Here is a 23876-nt window from a genome sequence, read left to right as displayed (position 1 = left end):
CTGCTGAATGTGTGTGCGTGTGTGTGTGTGCGTGCGTGTGCGTGTGTGTGTGTGTGTGTGTGCGTGCGTGTGTGTGTGTGTGTGTGTGTGCGTGTGCGTGCACGTGTGTGTGCGTGCGTGCGTGCGTGTGCGTGTGCGTGTGTGTGTGTGTGTGTGTGCGTGCGTGTGTGTGTGTGTGTGTGTGTGCGTGTGCGTGCACGTGTGTGTGTGTGCGTGTGTGCGTGTGTGTGTGTGTGTGTGTGTGTGTGCGTGAGTGTGTGTGTGTGCGTGTGTGTGTGTGCGTGCGTGTGTGCGTGCGTGTGTGCGTGCGTGCGCGCGTGTGTGTGTGTGTGTGTGCGTGTGCGTGTGCGTGTGCGTGGGCCCCTCACCTCTCCTCTGGACTCTTCAGAGATTCGAGGCCCCTGAGTTCCAGCAGACAGCAGCTCTGCAGCCTGATGATGAGAGCAGAGAGCAGTTACACACTCTGACCTGCAGGGGGCAGAATCATGGCGTCACTGAAAACACTGAATGTGTGTGACGTTTTCACTCACAGCTGCACTTTGTTCTTTGTGTTGATTCTTCTGACTGTTGAGACTCCCGATCTCAGTCTGAGAGCTCGACTGTGAAATCCCCTCGAAGAACGGCCTGTTGGTCACAAATCACAGCACGGTGACGCTGCTCTACAACAAAAACAAGCTGTCTGCAGGGAAACACAGCCTCAACCAACACATTTAACACAGATTTACACTGCTGACATGCTGGTTTGATCAAGATAAATCAGAAAAAACATCCGTGCGCTCCACCTGTTTTCAGGTTAGACCGCTCCGAAGGTAGACGCACCACGACGTAGGATTAAAGCAAGAAAAACAGCTCATCAAACAGTCAGGTGGTGATTAAACTGGACTTTCACTCCGGTAACTCAAGTCTGACACCAGATTTCTTTTTTTTGGCAGATGCTATTTGCTCCTGTGGTGTAAACAGCAGCTATTCTTTCCATGAACCACGTAGTTTTGTTGTTTAAATGTAACCAAACTGTGACGCAAAACTCAAAATAATATTTATTTGTCTTGTTACATCTTTTACATTGTTTTTGTTTTGTTATATCAGTTTCATCTTGTTACATCTTGTCATGTTGTACTCGACTTTTTTCATCTTTTTACGTCTTTAAGCTTGTTTTGTTGTTGTTACATCTTGTTTTCATAATGTCACATCATTTTTGTTATGTCATATTTGTCTTTGTTCACATTTTAAGTCACTTTCATTTTTTATGTCTTTAGCGTTGTTTTCGTGTTGTTATGTCATTTTTTGTCGTGACGTCTTTTGTGTTGTTTTCACATTCTGAGTCTGTTTTAAAGATGTCAGGAGTAGAAAGTTCAGATGTTTGTGTTCAAATGTAGGGAATAAAGGTAAAAAGTTGTAACAGAGTATTTGTACTTTGTTACTTCCCACCTCTGGTGACCGCGGTCGTCTTTTGAACAGGAAAACGCTCTCTGGGTTCCTGTGTTGTGCGTCAGAGGAATGAAACGTCAGGTGTGCGTGTCTGTGCTGCGTCTCACCTGAGTTTGGGTTTGGGCGTGCTGACGATGCTGTCGTTGTCGTCCAGCTCCGGTCCGCTGTCACTCGGGTTGTAAACCTCCAGACTGTCGTACAGGAGGTCCAGGTCCTCCTCCGCCTCCTGACTCTGACCCACACGATCTGAGTCCAGAACCTGCAGAACACACACAGATCATCCAGGGTTCAGCTGCAGGACAGCTCTCTGAGAAATACAGGTTCTTCTTCAAGAGCTGAGGTTCTACCCAGAACCATTTGCTTCTCAAGAACCATCTTTTGAGGGGTTTTAAGGGGTTTTTTGTGAGACTAAACGTTCCATTAAGAACACTTTTCATCCAAAGAACCCTTTTCAGAAGCAAGAAATTGTTGAAATCCTTGAAAAACTCTTCATTGACAGTTTGTCAGTGTTTTCTTGTACCATAATATAAAAAGGTTCTCTGTAGAACCCCCTCAGAGCCATTTTCCACCAAATTAGCTTTAGTTCTTGAACCAGTTCCATCCAAGATCCTTGGAACATTGGTGCATCTCTTCGCCCACTTTGATTTCCAAAGAAATTCAATTTTTTTGGTTCCAGCCAAGAACCAAGTTTCTGAAAGTTTCTGAAACAGGATTTTTGGTGGAAATGTTCAGAACAGTTCAAAATACCCGTCTCACTTCCTGGTTTAGAAAAGTCTGGAATACTGATCAATCTCTGGTAAACTTTCTATTTTTAGACAAATTCATTGATAATATTTCTATCAGATGTGTCTCAACCAGAACATGTCGACTCTGTCGTCCTTCTGAATCAAACATCAATAAGAATTATGGTTTAAAAATGTGTATTTTGATGAACATGAAGAGACTCTGAGACACTTTAAAAACTAAAATGTCTGCTCACTACGACGACGCTGTGAAATGAAAACATGGAACGTTTTGTCGTCTTTCCATCACAGATATCTGACAGCCTATAAATATTCATGTTTGCTATAAAACCTTCACTTCCTTGTCTTTGACTTTTGACTGTTAACTGCAGATAAAAATATTACCTGAAAAACAAAGTTGTCAGTGCCTTTTTTAGCCCTGAGTAATCAATAATCAGATTGATCCCTGTGATGACGACACAGTGTTGAGTACAAACCTCATCTGTGACTTTGAATCTCCTCAGCAGAGCCACAAACTTCTGTTTGAAGTTCGGTTGCTGCACGTCAGACAGACAGAAGAAAACTTTGTTAGAACTTTTATCTTTCACTGATGCGACACATTAAAGTGAGTGAAAACACACAGTCTGACAGGTGTCTGTGTGTCTGGACATGACAGGCTCTGATTGGTCCTCACCTGCGTCAGGGAGGCTGTCCGGATCATTTTCCTGCGAGACTTCTTCATCTTTCCCTGGACATCATCATCATCATCATACATGTCCTGAGAAACAAAAAGAGGAAACGTCTAAGCTGTATGGAATGCTGCCACTGAGAGAGAACATATCTCCAGGGTAAGTCATAATAATGAGGTAAAAAAGTTAAAATGATCACTTTTTGTCTCAAAATTTCAGCTTTTCTTTTGTCTCATAATTCTGACTGACAGTGAGGAAGGACGTCTGCAGAGACGTGACTCTGAGGAGTTTGAAACAGTTTGAAAGCTTTGCTAACTTAGCCACGTTAGCAGAGCCACACTTTGGTTTACAGTGAATATCTATATAATATTTATTGGTCCTCAGAGGATGAAGCCATGACAGGACACCTCACGCCACTGCATGGAGACTCGCCACCTCCAGTTATCTCAGTGAGAGGACGACGAGGGACTTTACTGTCAACAGAGTCAATGAGCAACATATCTGATGTTACTGTGGCTGCTGTTGCCATGGTGACAGGTGAGCTGTGTCAGCTGAGCTGTCACTCACCTGAGGTGGGACCGCGTCGTCACTTCCTTCCTGTTCAGAGGAGAAGCTGTCGTCATCGTCCTCCCAGTAGTTCTCCATGTCAGGAGAACGATCTGCACCACAAACACACAAACAAACGGGATACACCGACAACTGAAACAATCTGACATTTATTCTGCGAGAGGATGTCGGTCGTTTGAGACGTTTTTTTGTCTCTTTGTAGTCATTTAGTGTGTCTTTGTGGTTGTTGTTCATTTTGCTTTTCTGTAGTTGTTTTGTGTCTCATCGTGGTTCAGTCTGTGTGTCTTTGTGTTCATTTTGATCCTGATCAGGAGCAAAGAAGACAGTGAGGACATCTGAGCTTTAATGTTTGTAGTAAAGAGGAGGAGGAAGAGGAAGAGGAAGAGGAGGAGGTGACAGTCAAACAGACTGAGCACATGTGCCCTTCGTTTCTAACCAATCAGGAGTCAGTATGTAATGAGCACCAGATGCTGTCGGACTGACAGAAGGTCAGCTCCACTGTTCTCCTACCCGAGGCCTTGGTCTTGTTGCCATGGTGACCACTTGTGTCCTCCTGTTCGATTGGCTGACTGGAGAGAGAATGGACGCTCAGCTCTGCCGCGCGCACAGAAGCATCCTTCAGGTTGCTATGGAGACCGAGGACGTGGGCTCCGTCTGTCGGATGCTGCATCACCTGGGACAGGACACACACACGCACACAGAGACATCCACCCACACACACACCCACACACACACACACACACACACACACGCACAGGTGATTGTGTCGTTGCTCCTGTGGGTTGATGAAGGTTAAATATAAAGTTCAATAATGACGATAATGTGTCTCTGCTGCAGTCTGAACGTCGACTAGATGAACTGCAGCATTTATTCTGCTGCTTCACACACGTCAGAGACGAGGAGACGCTGACACTAACGAGATGATCTCATTTGTCTGTTTGGACACCAGGACTTTGGACTGCTGCCTCCTAAAGAGGCGTCAAGTCATTGATTCATCACTGGAGATACATTTTATAACAAAGATCAATTCTGATCAAAAACATCTCAAATGCAACCAGAAAAGGGTTAACTAATGTGGGCGGGGCTGACCTGTGGATAGATGAAATAGTAGTCTGTGATTGGCTCTGAAAGACTGTTTACAGTTTAGTCAAATCAGACCTGGTTATTGAATACAACGATGCAACGATTTGTTTTTGGGTCACAGTAAACTCATCAGCCCTCATCAGAGTATTTTACTCTGTTTGAATGTCTTTATTTGTCATGTCTGACAGTCTGAGGACGTCAAAGTGTGCGTCTTTATTTCTACAGTTGAGGAACACCGCAGAGCGCACCGCAGGTGATGCATTGGCTGCACTCCATTTCTATCACTCTTGTTGAGATCAATAAATCAGCTGTTTCTGGTTAAACCAAACGTCTCTTCCTCTTTAAAAAAATTTCTCTGACTGTAGTGATCCTTTCCTTAATGATGTCAGACCCTAACAAGAACAATCTGACTGATCGTCAGCTGTCCCGTGCTCCGCGGTGCGCTCTGATGAAGTGTCTGACGGCGTGTCAGCTGTCCCGTGCTCCGCGGTGCGCTCTGATGAAGTGTCTGACGGCGTGTCAGCTGTCCTGCGCTCTGCGGTTGCGCTCTGATGAAGTGTCTGACGGCGTGTCAGCTGCGCTCTGTTTCTATCACTCTTCTCTGCTTCCATCACTGTTAGTTTTGTGGTTTGTGGTGATTTAGAGACTCAGCGCAGCACAGAGCGCCTCTCCCAGCCATCCAGCATCACATGTCACGCTTCACACTCCTATACGACGTGAATTTTACTTTTACACTTTGAGGACATTTGAGAGCCTGAACTTTTTCACTTTTACTGCAGTAAACAAGTTGAATCAGTACTTCTACTTTTACTCAAGTATCTGTACTTCTACTGCAGTAAAGACTGAGAGGACTTTTGCCTCCAGAGGATCCCCAAAATGATGAGAATCCAATCCTGAGGAGAACATGAAGGTTTGAACCACATTTATCACCAGCTAACGATCTAACAGCCTCACTGCTGCCGGTCGTACCTCGGCCATGTTGATGACTCCCACTGCGAGCGTCTTGTAACCCAGGATGGTTCGGTTCTTGTACCTCTTCCTCCTCTGCAGCATCACATGCAGACGGTTTACATCTCGCTTCAGGAAGTGAGGATACTAAAGACAGACGGACGGACACAAGGTCACATCAGTACAGAAATAACAATCAGATTGTGATTATTATGATTTTAAAAATTGCAGCTCCTACGATCTGGATGTTGAACGTGGCCATATTACAATTTCGCTAATATTTCAACATTGTGACATTGTGTTGTTCATAATCAGGCCTGAGGAGTAACAGATTACATGTAGTGGGATAATGTAATCATGATACATAAATAAAAAGGTAACTGTATTCCAGCTGTTTTAACTGCTAATGTTAGCCACACAGATGAGCTAATGTTTCCTACACAGAACAATCCCTAACTTTATCTGCTCATACCAACTGCTAACATTAGCTGCACAGGTCTAATGCTAAGCTTAGCTACACAGACCAGCCGCTAAATGTTAGCTCTACAGAACAAACATTAACTTTATCTACACTGACCAACTGCTAACATTAGCTTCAAAGACCAGTCGCTAACATTAACTACACAGACAAACCACTAACATTAACTACACAGACAAACCACTAATGTTAGCTACACAGACCAGCCACTAATGCTAGCTACAAAGCTAACCTGTCAATAGTGCTACAGAAATACATTTCAGGACTGCAGATGGTGATGCTGGTGTGTGAAGTGTGATCAACAGAACGTTACTTAACAAAGTACATTTAAGTGTAAATAATAACTGTTTTTAATTTAACAAAGCACTTAAAATGAAGGAATATCTGGACAAACAATCAATAAACAAATATGAAACATGATATCAGGCTCAACAGTTTCACCATATTTGGTAACGAGGTAAAGTGATCAAGCTGGATGAGGTGAGTGCAGTTTTGAACAGGTAACAGTATCAGAGGCTGTGATAATGAAACACAGATCAACATGTGACCTGCAGAGAGAAGGTGAGCTCCAGGTCCGTCTCCATCAGGCCGTCCGGAGGAAGGACATACTCGTTGGATCGTAACGTTCGTTTAGAGCCCTGAGAGACGGACACGGGGACAGACATGGACATGGACACATTACATCACTAATAATGTCAACGCGCAAACTGTCTCCATGTAACTACAGTTACCACAATGCTTTGAGGAATGTAAACAGGAAGTATAATGTTGTTAACTTGATCCTGTTTTTTTCAGTCTCTGCTTGTGTGTGTGTGTGTGTGTGTGTGTGTGTGTGTGTGTGTGTGTGTGTGTGTGCTGAATCAGCTGTCACCAGTTTGTGTTTGTTGTGTTGCCATGGAAACAGGCGATCACTGTGATACTGAAGAACCGATCAAACCTTCTCACCTGGATCTTAACAGCGATGACGACGGAGCTCAGTTCTCGGTCCAGTTCCTTCAGGACCATCAGCCTCTTCAGAGTCAAACTGCACAACCTGGACACACGACCACAACCTGTCACTTATCTTGTCGACATTTAAAATGTTAGAAAATGGTGAAAAAGGAACCCTCTCACAATCTTGTCAGCTAAAAAAAAGGTCCAAACTTACGCCCATGTGCTCCACATGTTTGGACCTACTTTTCAAATCTTTCCTGTTACAATTATTTTCATTATCCATCAATCTGATCATTTTTACCATTAATCAATTACTTGTTTGATCCTTAAAATGTTAGAAAATGGTGAAAACTATCCAAGATGTAAGATGGTTCAGTAATTCATCACCAAATCCTACACACCGATGAGCCGACGGCCCGGTGAACTCATCCAGGTTAAATACCTGGGTTTCACACCATTTAATGAGACGAGCTCAGACTAATCTGACAAACATGAACTGATGAAGCTTCTCGGATGAGAAACGTCTTCAAAGACATATAAACAAGTCCAGCTGCCTTCGATATAATCTGGCTAAAAAGTGATGCTGACAAGTAAAATAAAACATATATTACTTGATAGCTAGTTAAAGTTTTTTTTTAAAACTAATTTTGTTTGTTAGCAGGCTAACTAGTAAGAGCATGTTAAGAGAAATCTTACATTATTTGATAGTTTTGATAGTTAATAGGTTTTTTTAATTATTTTTTTGCTAGCAAGCTAAATATTTATAAAATGTTTGTTAGCTTGCTAAAAAGTAAAAATAATGATACTGTTGCTAGAGTCAAGAAAACCTCACATTCTTTTAATAACCAGCTAAAAAGTTTTTTTATTACTTTATTTGTGAGCCACCTAAAAAGTAAAAAGAACACCTGACACTATTTGAGAGCTAGCTAAAAAGGTTCTTATCGATTCTATTGATCGGTTGATCAATTTTTTCCATTAATCAATTAGTTGTTTGGTTCAATGTCAGAAAATGTTGGAAAATGTTGATCAAAGTCCAAAATGACGTCCTCAAATGTCTTGTTTTGTCCACCACTCAGAGATATTCAGTATGAGGAGGATGTATTTATTCAGAAGCGGTGAATCCAGTCGGAGCTGTGAGTCTGTCGACCTGCTCCTCCTCCTGGGATCTCATTACTGGAGGATCATGCAGGGACTCGTCCTCCACGCCGCCGCTGCCGCCGCCACCACTTCCTGTGTCAACACCTGCCAGGACGAGTTAATCGCCGCTAAGACCTGCTCACCTGCACAGAGACTCGGGGCTGATTTTCACCAGGACAGACAGAACGAGACGTTCCCTCGCTGTGTTTGTGTGACGAATCTAAACTTCAGCCAAGGTTTCAGGAGGAACGGTTCCTCACTTTCAGGAGGAACCGTTCCTCACTTTCAGGAGGAACCAAACAGCAAAAATCAAACTTTATCCTGCAAATATTTCACATCTTTATTGTTCAGTTGTAACTTTACTGTAATATTGTGACTCTTTTCTCTAAATGATGTTATTTTCTGTTTTAGCACGTTTCCATCCTTTCTTAGAATCACTTAATGACATCACAGTCTGAACCAATCAGCTCACAGCTGAGAGCCACAAACAGGAAGTCAGGAACCATCGAGAGACGGAACGGAACATTTTCATAATGAGAAGAAACAACACACTCGATGTAGAAATAAAGGTGCTAACTAGAACAATAAACGGTTCTCTCACTTGTCCCCACAGGAGAACCCTGTTTGGTTCCTACTACAATCTTTTTAGAACCCTTTACGAGAGTTCTAACTAGAACCAAGGGTTCCAAGGGTTTTATCTGGAAACCATTCATATCTTTTATATTATGGTACAAAGAACCCTTAATAAAAGAGTTCTTCAAGGATTTCAACGATATCTGAAGACCTCTTTCTGCCAAAAAAGGGTTCTTTGAATGGAAAGGGTTCCTAATGGAACATTCAGTCTAACAAAGATCCCTGGACAAACCTTTTTCAAAAAAAAAAAAAAAAAAAAAGGGTTTGTCAGAGGCAGATGGTTCTGGGTGGAACCTGGTCCCTCAGATTTAATCTTCAGTATGAGAGAACAAGTCCAGCCAGTTGTTTCTTTAGCTGTGGTACAGAAAAGATGTGGTTCTCTGATGGAGCCATGAGGAACGCCACATGAACATCATCAGAACCTGACTGTATTTAATAGAAAGTCAACATTTATTAATATGAGATATTATTGATCTTTAACAGATCAATAAGTGTATCAGTGTGCTGTGGTCGTTGCTATGACAACCAACATGCTGCTGCTTCCTGACTCAACTCGACTGGTTAAGAGGATTAACTCTGATTGGTCGAGCTTGTTAACCCCCACACGCTGCTAATCCGCCCGGCAACAGACAGGTGGAGGGATCAGAAAACTAATCATCGACTGTAATTCTTCAAAGTGCTTTTTCTTGTTTTGATTGGCTGCTGTAATGTGATGTCATCAGTGATGTCATGAGTCCACATGTTGTCTCTGACTTTGTCTGTGACCTTAAGTCCATTATGACGCTGCTCGTCCAGGGTGAGTGGAGGTCAGGTAACAGTCTTACAGTCCTGCTGAGAATTCTGGGAGATGTAGTTCCTCTCTGTTTATCCACTGGAGGGCTGCAACCATCAATTATTTTCACTAATGATTAATCGATTAATTCAGCCCGTCACAATCCAGTATGTCCATGTTCTCCACATAGACGTTCTGACTCAATCTGTTTACTGCAGTAAAAGTGAAAAAGTATTAAAGTAAAAAGTCGTCCTCTGAAGGACATTTTTCCATCACATCATTTTTGTTTTGTTACATTCTTTTCATCTTGTTTCATCTTTTATGGCACCTTTTGGTTTTCTGTCGTACATCTTGTTACAAGATTTTCATCTTGTTAAATCTTTTATAGTGTTTTTTTCTCATTGGCGTTCAGTCTTGATGTTGGAAGGCGGCACACAATGATGCCAAATAAAAATAATCAATAATTCACCTCAAAGTCATTCAAACCAGTCTGTTTCTAACATGTAAGGAGTGGAAAGTACAGATATCTGTGTTTAAATGTCAGAAAATACGTAAAGTACAGATACCTGAAAACTCTACTTAGGTACAGTAATGAAGTACTTGTACTTCCCACCTCTGAGTATTTGAAATTAACATGTTTCCATCATTTTTTCATTATTTAATACAGTAAATATTTTACAGATTTCTCCTTTAACTCTATTAACTCGTTTATGAATATTTATATTGACATGTATTTACATGTATTGCCTGAGTTATTTATTTATTTATTTAAGTAATCTTTATATAATATTGATAATTCTGTGATTCTATTGACTGTCTGCATCAGACGGACGGAAGAACTCAGAACCAACATGTGGATCCTCAGCACACACACACACACACACACGCACACACACACACACACACACACACACACACACAGGCAGTGTCTAACAGAAATAACAGCAGCAGCGGGCTCCACCTCCCTCCTGTCCCCGGGCTCAGGAGCTCCTCTCCCTCCGAACACTGATCCTCTTACCTGGGCACGCAGCTCGGAGAGGACCGGTCGATGTCCCAGGTGGCGAACAGGTTCATCGGCACCGGGACGCGGCCGTCAGCCTCCCCGGCAGCACCGGGCCCGGCGACCGGCTCCGGGTCCGCAGGGAGAGCATTTCCCCGGGCCGCTCCTCTGTCCGCCGCCGCCGCCATCGTCGCCTCTCCCGGTCGGCAGGTGGCTGCGCTGCCGGCTGCTGAGCGTCCAGCCCGGCGGGGAGAGACGGAGGGGGGCGGGGACGGGCGGTGAGGGGCGGGGAGCTCCGGTCAGATGATCACACCTGATCAGACTGTCGGTGAATTAAACAAAAACCACATCAGCTCACTGTAACTGTAACTGTAACTGTAACTGTACTCACATTTCATTTTAATATTTAGATTTTTGTTTCCGCAGAGAAGAAAATATTTTAATCTTTACTACATGAATCTGTAGATTCAGTTTGGTTTTTTATATCATGTGGAATATTACTTTTAATAATGTGGTGAAATATTACCAATATTACTTTCTCTTTCACTTTAAGATATATAAATATAAAATATTAAAAAACTAAAATATAAAGTGAAGCATCAAATATAAAGATAAGTTAAATTATTTTATTTTGTCTCATTTTTCTGTTATTCTAAATGCTGTTTTTTCATTTATACACTTCTTACACTTTATTTTTTTTATGTCACTTTATATTATTAATCTTATATTTTTATATCTTATTTTGTTTTATTTTACTTTGTCTTGTTTTTTTCTTATCTTATCTTGTTGATTAGATAGATAGACTTTATAATAATAAAATAAAAAACACTAAAGATGGATGATTTCTTGTTTTGTTTTTTGTTTTTTTCATCTGTCCACAGTGTCATGATTGGAAAAGTGGATATTCTTGTTGTATGTTGTTGAATCAAACTTTCATCTGATTAAATAAGAAAGAAGAATAAAAACAGTACATGTATGAAACCAATAACGTCACAATAATCTTTGTTTCATTCACTTGTTGTTTTGTTTCCTGTTTCAGAAGCACAAACTGATTTTAATTCATGTAACAGCCAAACCTCTGCTGCCATCTTGTGGTCAAACTGCAGCACAGCAGCTGGTCACTCAGCAGCCAATCATCCTCTGGGATGTTTCAAAGAGTCAAATCTACTGAGATTCTCCTGTTTGATGTGACAGACTCCAGATGATACAGGACACATTAAACCAGGGGAGGCAAACATAAGGCCCGCAGCCCGCCAAAGGGTCCAATCCCAACCACTGGATTGAAAACAGATTGATCGGTGAAGGAAATCACTGTTACAGGAAAGACTTGAAAAATAGGTCCAAGGGTTTTATCTAGAACACCCCTGGGATGTTCTACCAAGAACCATTTTATATTGAAGGTGTTTTATCTGGAACTCACCTGGGATGTTCTACCAAGAACCATTTTATATTCAAGGTGTTTTATCTGGAACTCACCTGGGATGTTCTACCAAGAACCATTTTATATTCAAGGTGTTTTATCTAGAACTCACCTGTAGGGTTCTACTAAGAACTCTCTTATATTACGGAACAAAGAACCGGTGATGAAAGAATTCTTCAAGAACCCTTCAAAAACCCTTTATTCAAAAAATGGGTTCATCAGAAACAAATGGTTCTGAGTTGAACCTCAGCTCTTGAGGGAGAACCCTTTTGGAACCCTCATTTCTAAGAGTAATTTGACAGCTGGTCAAAACATTCTGAGGTCTTTGCCTGATTAAATGTTTAAAATAAGAATATAGTTCATTAAAATATTATACTCTACTGCAGTCATTCCCAAACACTGGGTCATGACCCACAGATGGATCGCAGGAGGTTTTATTTGGGTCACCAAGTAAATAAAAGACTACAGAAGAAATTAGGCAAATTTAAGATTAATATCTGCAGTACAGATTTTATTAAACATTTCAAATGTGTGTATTGTTTTACTGTTGAGAAATAAAAACAATGAGGTATTCTGTTAAATCAACTTTACTGCATTTAATTTTCATTTATACTGCGCTATAGTACATATACTAGATAATCATTCACTTCTGCACTCTGTCGTCTGGCTCAGTGTCCCGCCCACAGCAGTATCCGATTGGTTAGAAGTCACGACTAATAAGCCAATCAACACTGAGACCGCAGAGCTGCTCTGGTGAGCTGAGCTGAGCCGTGTGTGTAGAAGTTCAAACAGCAGATATCACCTGAGTTACAATAAAATAACACGATCTAATTATCTGTTTCTATGGCGACAAGTATCTTCCAGTTCAAACGCTTAAAGTCAAAGGTCATTTTATTTCCATAAACTCACAACAAAACTTTGTTTGAGAGTGAAAGATTTCATCAGTACTGCACTGATCAGGCTGCTGGTTGAGCAGTGACAGTCCTGGGCTTTTATTTTGACGACTAAGAACAGAGGGAGTGATTGTCTGAGGGTCTACGATAGATTCTGTGTGAAGCGATAAACAGCTGAATTTTCACCCACTTTGGACACTACAGGTGTTCAGAGGATTGATGAAGTACAGTAACAATGATAAACCTCTTCAGTGCCTGTGACGAAATGTAAAAAATAATGTAAAAAAACAAAATAGTAAATAATGAAACACTTAGTTGGTTCATTGAGACATACATGTATGATTTTAGAGTGGGGGTGGGGGGGCTTGTGGGAAGCGACAATGAGTGGTCAAATCTGTGCGCTAACTGACCCTTCCCTAAGCCTTGCCTCCAAACAGCAATTGTCCAATCATAGGTTAGCAACGGTTACTAAGGATGCCAAACTTTCCATTCCTGCACAGTTGAAGGTGTGCAGGAGGCTCTGAGAAGAGAGATAAACTCTGTCTTCATCTGCTCTAACATAAGCTGTAAATGTTAGCATGTCTGGCTAACTAATGCTAACTTACTAGCTGCAGTAACTTTCCCTCCAGACAAACTTGTTAGATCCACTGCATCTGCATTTGTTCTGTGGGGGTTTGAGGAGGAGGATGTGGGCTGATGAAGAATCAAACTGGGCCAATGATGATGCATCTCTCTCTGGCTCGCTGTCTCAGGTCTAAGCCGGGTTAGCTTAGCTCATGTCCCGGCTCTCTTCCTGTGGTGATCGTGGTCCAGCTGGTCTGGCTGGGTGACCCTAACCCTATTTCTGTCATCTGTCATGTAGATATACCTGCTGTATTTCACCAGCTGACCAGTGTTAGCTGAGATGTAAGCTAGCTTTAGCATCAGTCTGTTAGCATTAATGTTATATCATGTACGCAGCTGTTAGCTAACTTTACACTTTCACAGGGTTCTTGTTTTAAATGTGGTGCGAGAATGAATAGTTTGACAGGTGCAACAACAGTAACTAGGGAGGGTGGGGCTTAGCAAAAGGTCAAATGTTGCGATTGTTGTGAACATTACAACTTCCTGGAGGGACTGGAGAATATCGCTGGAGACAGCACAGAAAAAGAAAAAGAAGAAGAACAAAAATAATCCGAGCAAATAAAATAAAACGATCAATTCCTGTAACATCACAAATCACAACTGCAATATGAGTAAAAGTAATTGCAATTACATATTTTGACAAAATCATTTGTTTCCATCACTTAGGTTTGCTCACATCTGTCCTCCTCTTCCTCTTCCTCCTCCTCTTCCTCTGGGATGGTGGTGAAGTCCTCGATCACGACTCTGGGCAGCGCCACCTGCTGGCTGCCGGACACCTGAACGTCGGTCTTCTGTAGCTCAGCTCCTTGATCTGCAGGAGGAGAAGCCGTCCGCCGCCATCTGCACTGCGCCAGACTGCAGCTCTTCACCACAATGGCGATCACATTCTTGCCCATCATGACCCCCGACACCCGGACGTCACCGTAGATGAGCAGGTTTCCCCCGCGGATCAGCAGGGAGGTGACGTTGATGGTGGCGAGGCTGAGGATCGGGTAGAGCATCATTCTGTGCGGGACGATGTTGACGCCCTGCATGCTGATCTCGCTCAGGGAGACGCAGGGCAGCACCAGGAGGAGGATATAGCAGTAGAAGAACATCAGTCCCTCCACCCACAGGGGGAGCCCCTCCCTCTGAAGCTCCCACAGGTTGGCCTGGACGTCCACCACGTCCAGCACGTCCACCACCACCCAGAACAGACGGCTCCTGATCTCCTCTCTTTTCTTGTGCGGCCGTAAGTACTCCAGGTGATCGATGGCTGCCAGAGTGATGAAGACGATGGGCATGAAGACAGACAGCAGCAGCGTGAGGACTCTCCTGGACACGCCCGAGTCTGTCGTCTCCACATCTCTGCTTGCATCCTCAGACTTGTAGTTCTGATACACAAAGTAGACCTTGATCTCAAGGATGAAGATGTAAAAGAACCAGAGGATCATGGCGTAGCCCCGCCTGGCCGTGTGTACCTCCGCCCCCGCCCAGATGGCGACGTATCGCAGCACGACGAGGAAGCACGCGTCACCAGCCAGCACAGTGATGCACATGCCGATCTTTCTGGGACCAGGATTCTGCTCCACTAAGTAGGCGTCCATCAGTGCCAGGCTGGTCATGATGAGGACCGCCGTCAGGCAGACGTAGGGCCTGTTGGTAGCCGGTCGTGGAGGAACCATCACTGTTCAAGTTTTTAAATGGAAGAGCAAACAGGACAGTGCTGGAGTCAGTTCAGCTGCAGTTCTTCTGACAGCCACAAGGTGTCGCTGCGACAAAACCCTAACCCTAACCCTATTTCTTCATCAACACCTGCATCACGTTCTAAATGTGCTCATTTGAATTTATATTAGAAGAGTCACGGTTCTCCAAATCCATGATTTAATTTGACTCAACTTTAAAAGAGAAACTTGTGATGCGTTTACTTTTCTAAATCATAGAATGACCACAATGTGCCATCAGACATAAAGGAAACATGCTAAGGTAAAATATTCACTTTAACAACAGCTACATGTTGTCCTTTGGAGCTGGAATGGCTGTTTTTGTTTTTTGTTTCACATTAATTAGACATCAAATTAATGCAGAATGTTTCTCTGAATGACTTAGTGTCTGTTTATGAGTCCTAATAAACCCTTTATAATCTTTTAGAAGCAGTCAGTGTTTATTATGGTTAAATTGAGCAAAATGTGAATGGAGTTTGGTGGGCAGTGAGACTATTTTCAGGATAACAGACTGAACATTACATCAACAGGCAACTGTCAGTTACAAACAGCTGATCAGCTGACGATGGAGGACTCGTCCTCTCATGTCAAATTATAATACTGAACTTCTCCTGCGCTCCTGCAGAGTTTCTGCAGTGTTCCTGCAGTCTGTGGCTCCAACTCATTATTATTATTATTATTATTATTATTATTATTATTATTATTATTTTTATTTAAACTTCTTCTTTTGCTCAGACGGCTCTGTCACCATTAGAGTCTTGACTTGTTGGTGACAGTTTTTCTTTAAAGACACAAAGAAACATATGGACATTACTTTAACACTTATCTTGAAACAGTTATGAACAGTCATGACAGAGGTATAAAGGGCATCGGTTAGATTTTCGTTTACTGTAGTTTATCATTTATTTCGTTATTGTCTTGTCCCTTTTTTAATTTGTTTTAATAACAGTCAGTTTTAGCCATTATTTTCCCAGCATGTTTTTCCTGTCTGTGTTTTGTTGGTTTCGTGTTGTTGAAACTTTTGTGTTTTTTCTTCTTCTTCACCTCTGAGTCATATTGAACTGCATGTTATTTAACACTGTCACTTATTTTAAAGGGGATATTCTTAGAATAACTTCCTGTTACAACTGAACTGTCGATGTCTGAAGTCCTTCTGACTTACTTGGAGAAACAAAAACTCAATGTTTATTATTTTGAGCTATTTCAACAGTTTAACTTAATATTTCTTCAAAGCCACAGCAGATTCTGCGCCCATGTTTTCCACATCAAATGTTCCTTGAACTTCCTCTGCATCACTGGATTGGATCAATAAGTCGATCAATAATCCAACCATGGACTGTTTCTCTTAAAAGCAGAGTTGTTTCTTGTCTCATGAGGCTGGTGCTTCGTTAGTATCCAATCAGACAGCATGTCCTCAAACTGTCCGTTAGTCCTCCATGAGTCCGTGTGTCGTAACTTCAGAGACGGTTTTTAGTTCTTCAGCAGGAACTTTGTGGACTGAAGACTTTTTTCAAGTGTTGATGAGAAGACAGAACCCCAGCTGTTCCTCTCAGCGCGTCCTCCTGAGAAAAAAAGGTTTTTTAGTTCTTTTTAAAAAAAAGCTTCAACAAGACTCTTCAGAAACCCAAACAATCCTCAGAATGAAGGTGACAGATTGAAGATAAGTGCAGGAGAGTCAGTGAGAAACAAGTCCAGAGTGTCCTCGTCTCGTCTCGTCTCGTCTCGTCTCATCGTCGTCTCTCCACGGCAGCGAGCAGGAAGCTGGAACATCATCAGTCCTGAGCTCGTCTCATCTGCAGAGAGGCGTCCTCTCGCTGCACCACTGCAGGCTGTGATTTCATGAATCACATCTGAACAACTGATCTGCAGGAATTTTACATCCAGCGTACCAACCTACCCCACAACCCGCCAAACCCACAACCCCGCCCCACCCCACTCGCCCCCAGGTGTATTTACAGGAAGAGAGAGACGATGAAAAGCAAAGACTCTCCTCCTTCCATCCAAGACCTCCTTTATTTCTTTCTCCGCCTTAACAGCATGACCTTGTTTCTGTTTCAACACACACACACACACACACACACACACACACACACACACACACACACACACACACACACACACACACTTCCTTTATATAAGGGAACCATACATATATTAGCCAGGAAAGACAAATATCTCGATCAGGATCTCCGTTCTGTTTTTAAATGATGATGAACCAGTTAAGAGATGATTTTTTACTTTTCCTCTGCAAACATCTGAACTTTCTCACATTTTAAAAACAGGTTCGTTTCTTTAGTTTTAATGAGGACAGTTGAGGTTCCCCTCATCCTGAGGTTCCCCTCATCCTGAGGTTCCCCTCATGATCGGAGCTGGACAGAAAGCAAAGGGACACCTGCACTTCAAAGAATCATTAAATGATTGTTTTAATGTAAAAGCAGGATTTTATTCTTGTAGTTTGTAGAATAATTAGATGAAAACAACAGACGTGATGAAAATATGAAAGAATTATTGATGAAAAATAAAGTGATCAACTGATTTGATTTGAACTTTCAGACATTTGATTTGAAACTGTTTCTCTGTTGATTTTTCTTTTTATTTATGATTGATGATGTCGTCTGTAAGCTCCGCCTCTTTTCACATGTTTGGATTTATTTTTTAACTGGTGATCAATCTGTCGATTGCTTTTCTACTAATCAATCAGTTGTTTGGTCAATAAAATGTCCAAAAAAAAAATGGTGAAAAATTAATCCAGTTATAGATCCAAAAATATTTTTTTAACTATTGATCAATCTGGAAATAGTTTTTCCAATAATCATTTAGTTAAATTTGTTCTGGATTCTATTGGATACAAGTTGAAAAGTTTTTGAAAATCATTGGCTTCTGTTTTTTTTGAGGCACTGGTTATAAATAAAACGTTCTGTTTCTTTGTGGGGGAGGGCGTGGAACGGTTCTTTAGTAGAACAGCAGTGAAGTTCACGCTCTGATCTTAATGACCCATCTTTTATCTGGGCTGAGCTTTTTATGGGAAGATCACATTAAAAAGTGATGAGAGGATGCTCTGGAAATGCATATGGATGAATTAAATTAGCCCAGTTTACTGGCTGACGCTGACTCCCCCCCCCCCAACACACACACACACACACACACCCTCCACCCCGCAGCGGTGGGTTCCAGGAGACGTTCTTTCAGCTCTGTTCTGCTTTCCCACTCAGCTGCTGCTGCTGCTGACGCTCGGGGAGGAACCCGAGGGGGGAACCTGGCTCCACATCTGAGTCGCAGATTTGAGCTTTAACAGGTCGAGACTGAACTCTTTTCACAACGTGCATGAAAACTCCTGCAGTTTTACTGTGATCCTGAAGGTGGCGCTAAAGGAAAGGTCACGGGGTGAATAAAGATTCATCATCAGAGCAGGACGTTTCAGAGAAATCTGCTTCATTTAACCAAACAGAGCAGCTGATCCACACTCATCCTCACCAACACATCAATGTGTGGAAAACACTTGAATTTTTATGTTCTCAAGGTTCAGGGCGTCGTTCTGTCTGGAGAGGAAAATGTTCATTCTGCCTTAATAAGTTGATTTAGTCGTATTTCTGAAGGAGACTAAAATGTCCTGCACTGTAAAAACAAAACAGTTAAGAACATTTTGAGTTTTGAGTCCAAATCATTTATTTCTTCTCTTTAGATCAACTTTGAATTTTAAAATCACCAAAAATTCGCCTCACAGCAAGAAGGTCCTGAGTTCGATCCTCCAGCTGGATCAGGGTCTTTCTGTGTGGAGTTTGCATGTTCTCCCCGTGTCTGCGTGGGTTCTCTCCGGGTTCTCTCCGGGTTCTCCGGCTTCCTCCCACAGTCCAAAGACATGCATGCAGGTTAACTGGTGACTAAATTGTCTGTAGGTGTGAATGTGAGTGTCAGTGGTCGTCTGTCTCTGTGTGTCAGTCCTGTGATGAACTGGCGACTTGTCCAGGGTGAACCCCGCCTCTCACCCAGTGTCAGCTGGGATAGACTCCACCCCCTGCGACCCTTCAGGAATAAGCAGTTACAGAAAATAAATGAATGAATCACCAAAAATTGAAATCATATTTTAAAAATTACTGAATAAACTTGTTGATGTGAAAGTGAATAATTCTGGTTGATATTTTATTATCTTCAATTCAAACTGTTTATTTTTCAGGAACCTAAATAAAGACAAATCATCTTCACAGTTCACTCTGAACTGTTTCTGAAACACTCAAAGTTTATCTAAAGAAGAAAAGTAAATTATCTCAACTAAAGATTACAGGTCAGCAAAACTTTTTAAAGTTTATTTCAGTACTTAATGGTCAGGAACATTAATTTTTGTTCAAATTAATTCTTTCAAAGATTTATTGATGAGGTCTGTTATGAATCAGGTCACGATAGATTCATCATTTATAAAAAAGTGGGTTTAAAGTATGAAACTGTGATATCTGTGATTTTAGTCGACATGTGTAAATCTGACTTCAGAGCAGACAAAGTCTCAGGGACCCCCAGTGAATAATGGCGCCCTCCTGAGGGGGACGTGGACCGCAGGTTGGACACCAGTGGTCTCAAAGATGCACAGATATGTAGCAGAGCAGTTATAATTCTTTGTGGCTGCGGTCAGTCCACAAACTAAAACATTCACAGAGATCCAGAAACAGTCTGAGGTGTGAAACAGTCAGTCGGCCTGCTTCCTGTCATGTGATCACGTCACATTCAAACTGTTCGTTCCACTAAATATAAATATTCATGTGAGAAACTGATGAACACTGACAGGTTTGATGTCAAATCTGTTTGGACAAACTGCGAGACTGAGCAGAATTCACACTGTGACACCGTCTCACATCTGAGGACAGTCTGTCTGTCCAACGTCTCTCCTGTACTCAAGTACAAGTACTGTTACATTACTAAAATATTACTCAAGTACAACTAAAAGTACTGATGTTAGAAAACTGCTTGTCTTGAAGATTACTCAGAGTATTAGTTACTTTTTAACTTTGATGTTTGTACATTATCAGCAGCTAAAACACATCAAGGTAAATATGTTAAAACAGCCCTGATCACTGCAGCGACACTGAAATATTATAATAATGAAGGTATTGTTTTTGTGTTGTATTTCTGTTTGAAGCCCCGCGTCCAAAGTGTGATGCTGCTGTCAGTTCTGGTCCTGAGGACGTCGTCTCTGTCCAACACACAGTTACACTGTGGGACACTAACCTGCATCAAGTGGCTTTATTTTACTGTAGCTGCATCAGTAGAAAGGCCTAATAATAATAATAATAATAATAATAATGATAATGCATTTTATTTAGAGGTGGATTCATAAAAACAACAAGTAAAATGTACAATAAACAAAAGTCAAAGTCAGCAGAATCAGAGTCTGACAGTGTGTTTTAATCAGTGGTGGAAAGAAAATCTGTACTCAGGTACAAAAACTGTTACAGTACTAAAATATTACTCTATATATAAGAATATTACTCTGGTGTTAGAAAGAAAAATAAGTAAAAGTACAAAGTATTTCTTGTGAAAAACTACTCAGAATATTAGTTACTTTTCAACCATTGATGTTTAATTTGTGCTGAAGTTGTTCTTCCTCTCCTCTGCTGCACTTTTTCCTTAACTGATAATTAAAAACACCAACAATCAATTAATCAGTAATAATTTAGATTAGTAAGATACAGAATATGTTTGTTTTCTCATGTTAAGTTTCAATTTTCATCAGAGCCACTTCTAGACTATTCGTTGAATAATGATAATAATGATGATAAATAATAAGAAAAATAACTTTATAAAGCACAATTCATGCATAAAATGCAACACAAAGTGCAGAACATGAATGCAGAAAAATAAAATCATTTAAAACAATAAAAGTGAGGATAAAATGAACAAAATAAAGTGAAAGTTGAAGACTCTGGATCTCATGGTGGACTATGAAGACACAGCAAGGTCACTGAAGGTTATGAAGGGTCTTAATGTGGTGTTTGACAGGAAGTGAGTGAAGCTGCTGAAGGACAGCAGTGATGTGTCTCTGGAGGGACTTTAGAAATGATTCAGTCCTCTAGAAAAGATAAGATTAATGTTTCACATTAACAAAAGACAAAGCAAAATCACATGTTGATAAACTATTTCAAATTTACCTTTAGTCTGAGTCGTCATCATCATCATCGTCACCCACTGAAACAAAGAGGAATAATGTGATTAATGAAGATCAGAAGATTAACGTAGCAGGCTGAAGTAGCTCAGAGTCTCGTGACATTTGAAACTGTATGTTTACTTTGACTGACTGACCTTCTGATTCCAAACTCTCTGCCAGATCTCTCCTTTTTATCTTCTTTAAAGCCCACATGGTTGCAAACACAGCATCATCGGTTCCACAGGTCTGGATCATCAGATCAACTATCTCAAATGTTCTTGCACTCTCCAGCTTGTTGTTTGGGATGGTTAACTTGTCTTTCAGGCGTTCCTCTTTCAGGAACCACTTGAAACGTCTAAATTCCTCGTCTCCGAGTTGGTCCAGAGTGTTCAAGAGCTTCTCTCTTACCATTTTGGCTCAGAGAAGAAATCAGAGAATACTGCGACCTGAAAAGTCAGTTGTGTTATAGTTTGTCAGTATTTCTATCAAACATTGTTGCTGTTTTGACACCTGAAGTTTGTCTGAGGGAATAATTATAATTCTGTATCTGTCTGAAGTGACTGAGAAACTCAGGAGAATGATAACGACTGATAACATTTGATAATGTTTGATAATGTTTAATAATGTTTGATAACGTTTGATAACGTTTGATAATGTTTGATAATGTTTAATAATGTTTGATAACGTTTGATAACGTTTGATAATGTTTGATAATGTTTAATAATGTTTGATAACGTCTGATAACGTTTGATAACATTTAATAACGTTTGATAACGTTTGATAACGACTGATAACATTTGATAACGTTTGATAATGTTTGATAATGTTTAATAATGTTTGATAACGTCTGATAACGTTTGATAACATTTAATAATGTTTGATAATGTTTAATAATGTTTGATAATGTTTAATAATGTTTAATAACGTTTGATAATGTTTGATAACGTTTGATAATGTTTGATAATGTTTAATAACGTTTGATAATGTTTGATAATGTTTGATAACGTTTGATAACGTTTGATAATGTTTGATAACGTTTGATAACGTTTGATAATGTTTAGTAATGTTTGATAACGTTTGATAACGTTTGATAATGTTTAATAATGTTTGATAATGTTTGATAACGTTTGATAATGTTTGATAACGTCTGATAACACATTTCTCTGTGTGATCATTTGTCCTTTTAGGACTGTATGTTTAAGGACCTCACATGGTTGCAATATATAAAACCTATAAATAACCAAAAGTGAACGCTGACTCCTCACTCCTCTTGAGCAGTCTGGGTCACAAGTCAGCAATAACTGCCAGGAGTACTGTGTAACTAGTTACATGTAATGAAATTACAAAATAAATGTTACTGTAATCCATACTGAGAAAGTTTATGTAATTAAATTACAGTTACTGATCACCAAGGAGTTGATTCAGAATATTCTTTTTGGTTTGTATGGTGGAGATCTGCACTCTACTGAATGAGCTCCTCTAGTTTCAGTTATCGACATGATAAAAGATAAACGTGTGTAAATTCTGTGACCGAACAGCAAATATATTTATATTTACTCACAGAAACAGAAGCGGTTCTCTCTCACTGAAGTCTCGATGTTTCTCCTGCAGACTGAGAGAAATGAATCTGTGACGTCTTTATAAGCTGAAAAATACGTGACATGTTCGCTGTGTCATGTCATGAAGTGTGGTTATGACCTCTGCAGCTCTGCTGACTTTCACACGGGAAAGTCTCTGCTCTGACAGGAGGCCTGAGCCTTCAGGTTACCACAGCTTACTGCACCTTAAAGGATAAGTTCAAAAGTTTTTTCAGATTATCTGAGAGTTATAGCTCTTTCTGTCCATACTGATTCCTTTCTGTTTGTCCTTTCTGGGCTACTGTAGAAACATGGAAGAGGAGCTGCTCCCTTTGCAGATATGAACGGTTCATTCTGAGGTTACAAAAACACAATTCTTATTTTCAGAAGATTATACACATATACACAAAACATACTGATGAATATTATATGACATTTCTGCCATATTCTGATGATAATTACTGTAAATTACTTCTGTGCTCCTGTCAGAGATTCTTCCGGTTTATGTTTCAGGAAAGTTTGAATTATTTTTCTCCTCATCAATCAACTCAGTATTTTTAGATATGCGTCTACAGGCGTGATAAAATGCATATTAGAGCAAAAACTTTAAACTGAATGATCAGACTGGGCTGAAGGAAGTCGACGCAGGAGCTGCACACAAACAGTTTGTTGTTTGATACTGAGGAAGTCAAAGGTCTGAATGCTTCAGGAAACGTCAGGTATCAGTTTTTTTCTGTTTAAAAAGATTGGAGTAACTAAACTAACTAAACAGTTTTGCACTGTATGAGTAACACGACTGACTGAAAAGCACTATACTCACCTGAGGAGGGGGTTTCCTGGAGGTCACCACCATGAAGATGAAGCTAGCAGTGCGACACGTCATCACCTGCGATGTCATTGGGTGTTTTATCACAAGACACCCTCAGTCGAGGCGGGACCAACCCAGGTCGGTCAGGTGTGGGTGTGTGTCCTACAGTTGGTGGTCAGTCAGCCTCTGTAAGTCAGAGGTCAGCGTATCGCAGCGTCCTGTGCTCAGAAGTGTCAGCAGATAGTCTGTGTTTGGTCACGTCACCAGCGAAGTGTGGTTTCATTTCTGCTCCTCTGACTTTCTCACGAGAAAAAATGAACCAGTGTCT

General features: G+C 41.0%; 3 protein-coding genes across 3 annotated transcripts in view; all 3 read right to left on the bottom strand.

Moving 5' to 3' along the window:
• LOC146329306 (phosphofurin acidic cluster sorting protein 1-like) overlaps nucleotides 1-10624 on the bottom strand; it is a 21865-nt gene extending 11241 nt beyond the window's left edge. The window contains exons 1-11 of the mRNA XM_084714543.1: nucleotides 10409-10624; nucleotides 6861-6948; nucleotides 6464-6553; nucleotides 5459-5584; nucleotides 3917-4079; nucleotides 3407-3498; nucleotides 2845-2928; nucleotides 2648-2707; nucleotides 1536-1687; nucleotides 531-624; nucleotides 369-431 (exon numbers count right to left, since the gene is read on the bottom strand). Of these exons, the coding sequence (XP_084570669.1) occupies nucleotides 369-431; nucleotides 531-624; nucleotides 1536-1687; nucleotides 2648-2707; nucleotides 2845-2928; nucleotides 3407-3498; nucleotides 3917-4079; nucleotides 5459-5584; nucleotides 6464-6553; nucleotides 6861-6948; nucleotides 10409-10578 (1182 nt within the window). The 5' untranslated portion in view covers nucleotides 10579-10624. The remainder of the gene's footprint in view (nucleotides 1-368; nucleotides 432-530; nucleotides 625-1535; nucleotides 1688-2647; nucleotides 2708-2844; nucleotides 2929-3406; nucleotides 3499-3916; nucleotides 4080-5458; nucleotides 5585-6463; nucleotides 6554-6860; nucleotides 6949-10408) is intronic.
• Nucleotides 10625-13695: 3071 nt separating this feature from the next.
• On the bottom strand, nucleotides 13696-15255 carry LOC146329305 (transmembrane protein 121-like). Its single transcript, XM_084712060.1, has one exon. The coding sequence runs from the start codon at nucleotides 14989-14991 to the stop codon at nucleotides 13990-13992; it is 1002 nt and encodes a 333-aa protein (XP_084568186.1). The 5' UTR covers nucleotides 14992-15255; the 3' UTR covers nucleotides 13696-13989.
• Nucleotides 15256-20335: 5080 nt separating this feature from the next.
• On the bottom strand, nucleotides 20336-23631 carry LOC146329304 (interferon-inducible protein AIM2-like). Its single transcript, XM_084712048.1, has 5 exons — nucleotides 23561-23631; nucleotides 22725-22946; nucleotides 21319-21609; nucleotides 21168-21204; nucleotides 20336-21088 (listed from the first exon to the last, which is right to left on the bottom strand). Exons 3-4 carry the CDS (start codon nucleotides 21572-21574, stop codon nucleotides 21170-21172), a joined length of 291 nt encoding a protein of 96 aa, XP_084568174.1. The 5' UTR covers nucleotides 21575-21609; nucleotides 22725-22946; nucleotides 23561-23631; the 3' UTR covers nucleotides 20336-21088; nucleotides 21168-21169.
• Nucleotides 23632-23876: the final 245 nt, after the last annotated feature.

This window comes from Lutjanus erythropterus, chromosome 3 (assembly GCF_056507025.1).
Source record: "Lutjanus erythropterus isolate fLutEry1 chromosome 3, fLutEry1.hap2, whole genome shotgun sequence".
Lineage (NCBI taxonomy): Eukaryota > Metazoa > Chordata > Actinopteri > Lutjaniformes > Lutjanidae > Lutjanus > Lutjanus erythropterus.
The sequence above is the reverse complement of the archived record's forward strand: the minus strand, read 5'-3'. Positions and strand labels throughout refer to the sequence as shown.

Coding starts and splice junctions, on each gene's coding strand:
- LOC146329305 (XM_084712060.1), bottom strand. CDS start 14,991: ATGGTTCCTCCACGACCGGCTACCAACAGGCCCTACGTCTGCCTGACG.
- LOC146329304 (XM_084712048.1), bottom strand. CDS start 21,574: ATGGTAAGAGAGAAGCTCTTGAACACTCTGGACCAACTCGGAGACGAG. Junction 21,205..21,318: donor AGAGAGTTTGGAATCAGAAG/GTCAGTCAGTCA, acceptor TCTTTGTTTCAG/TGGGTGACGATGATGATGAT.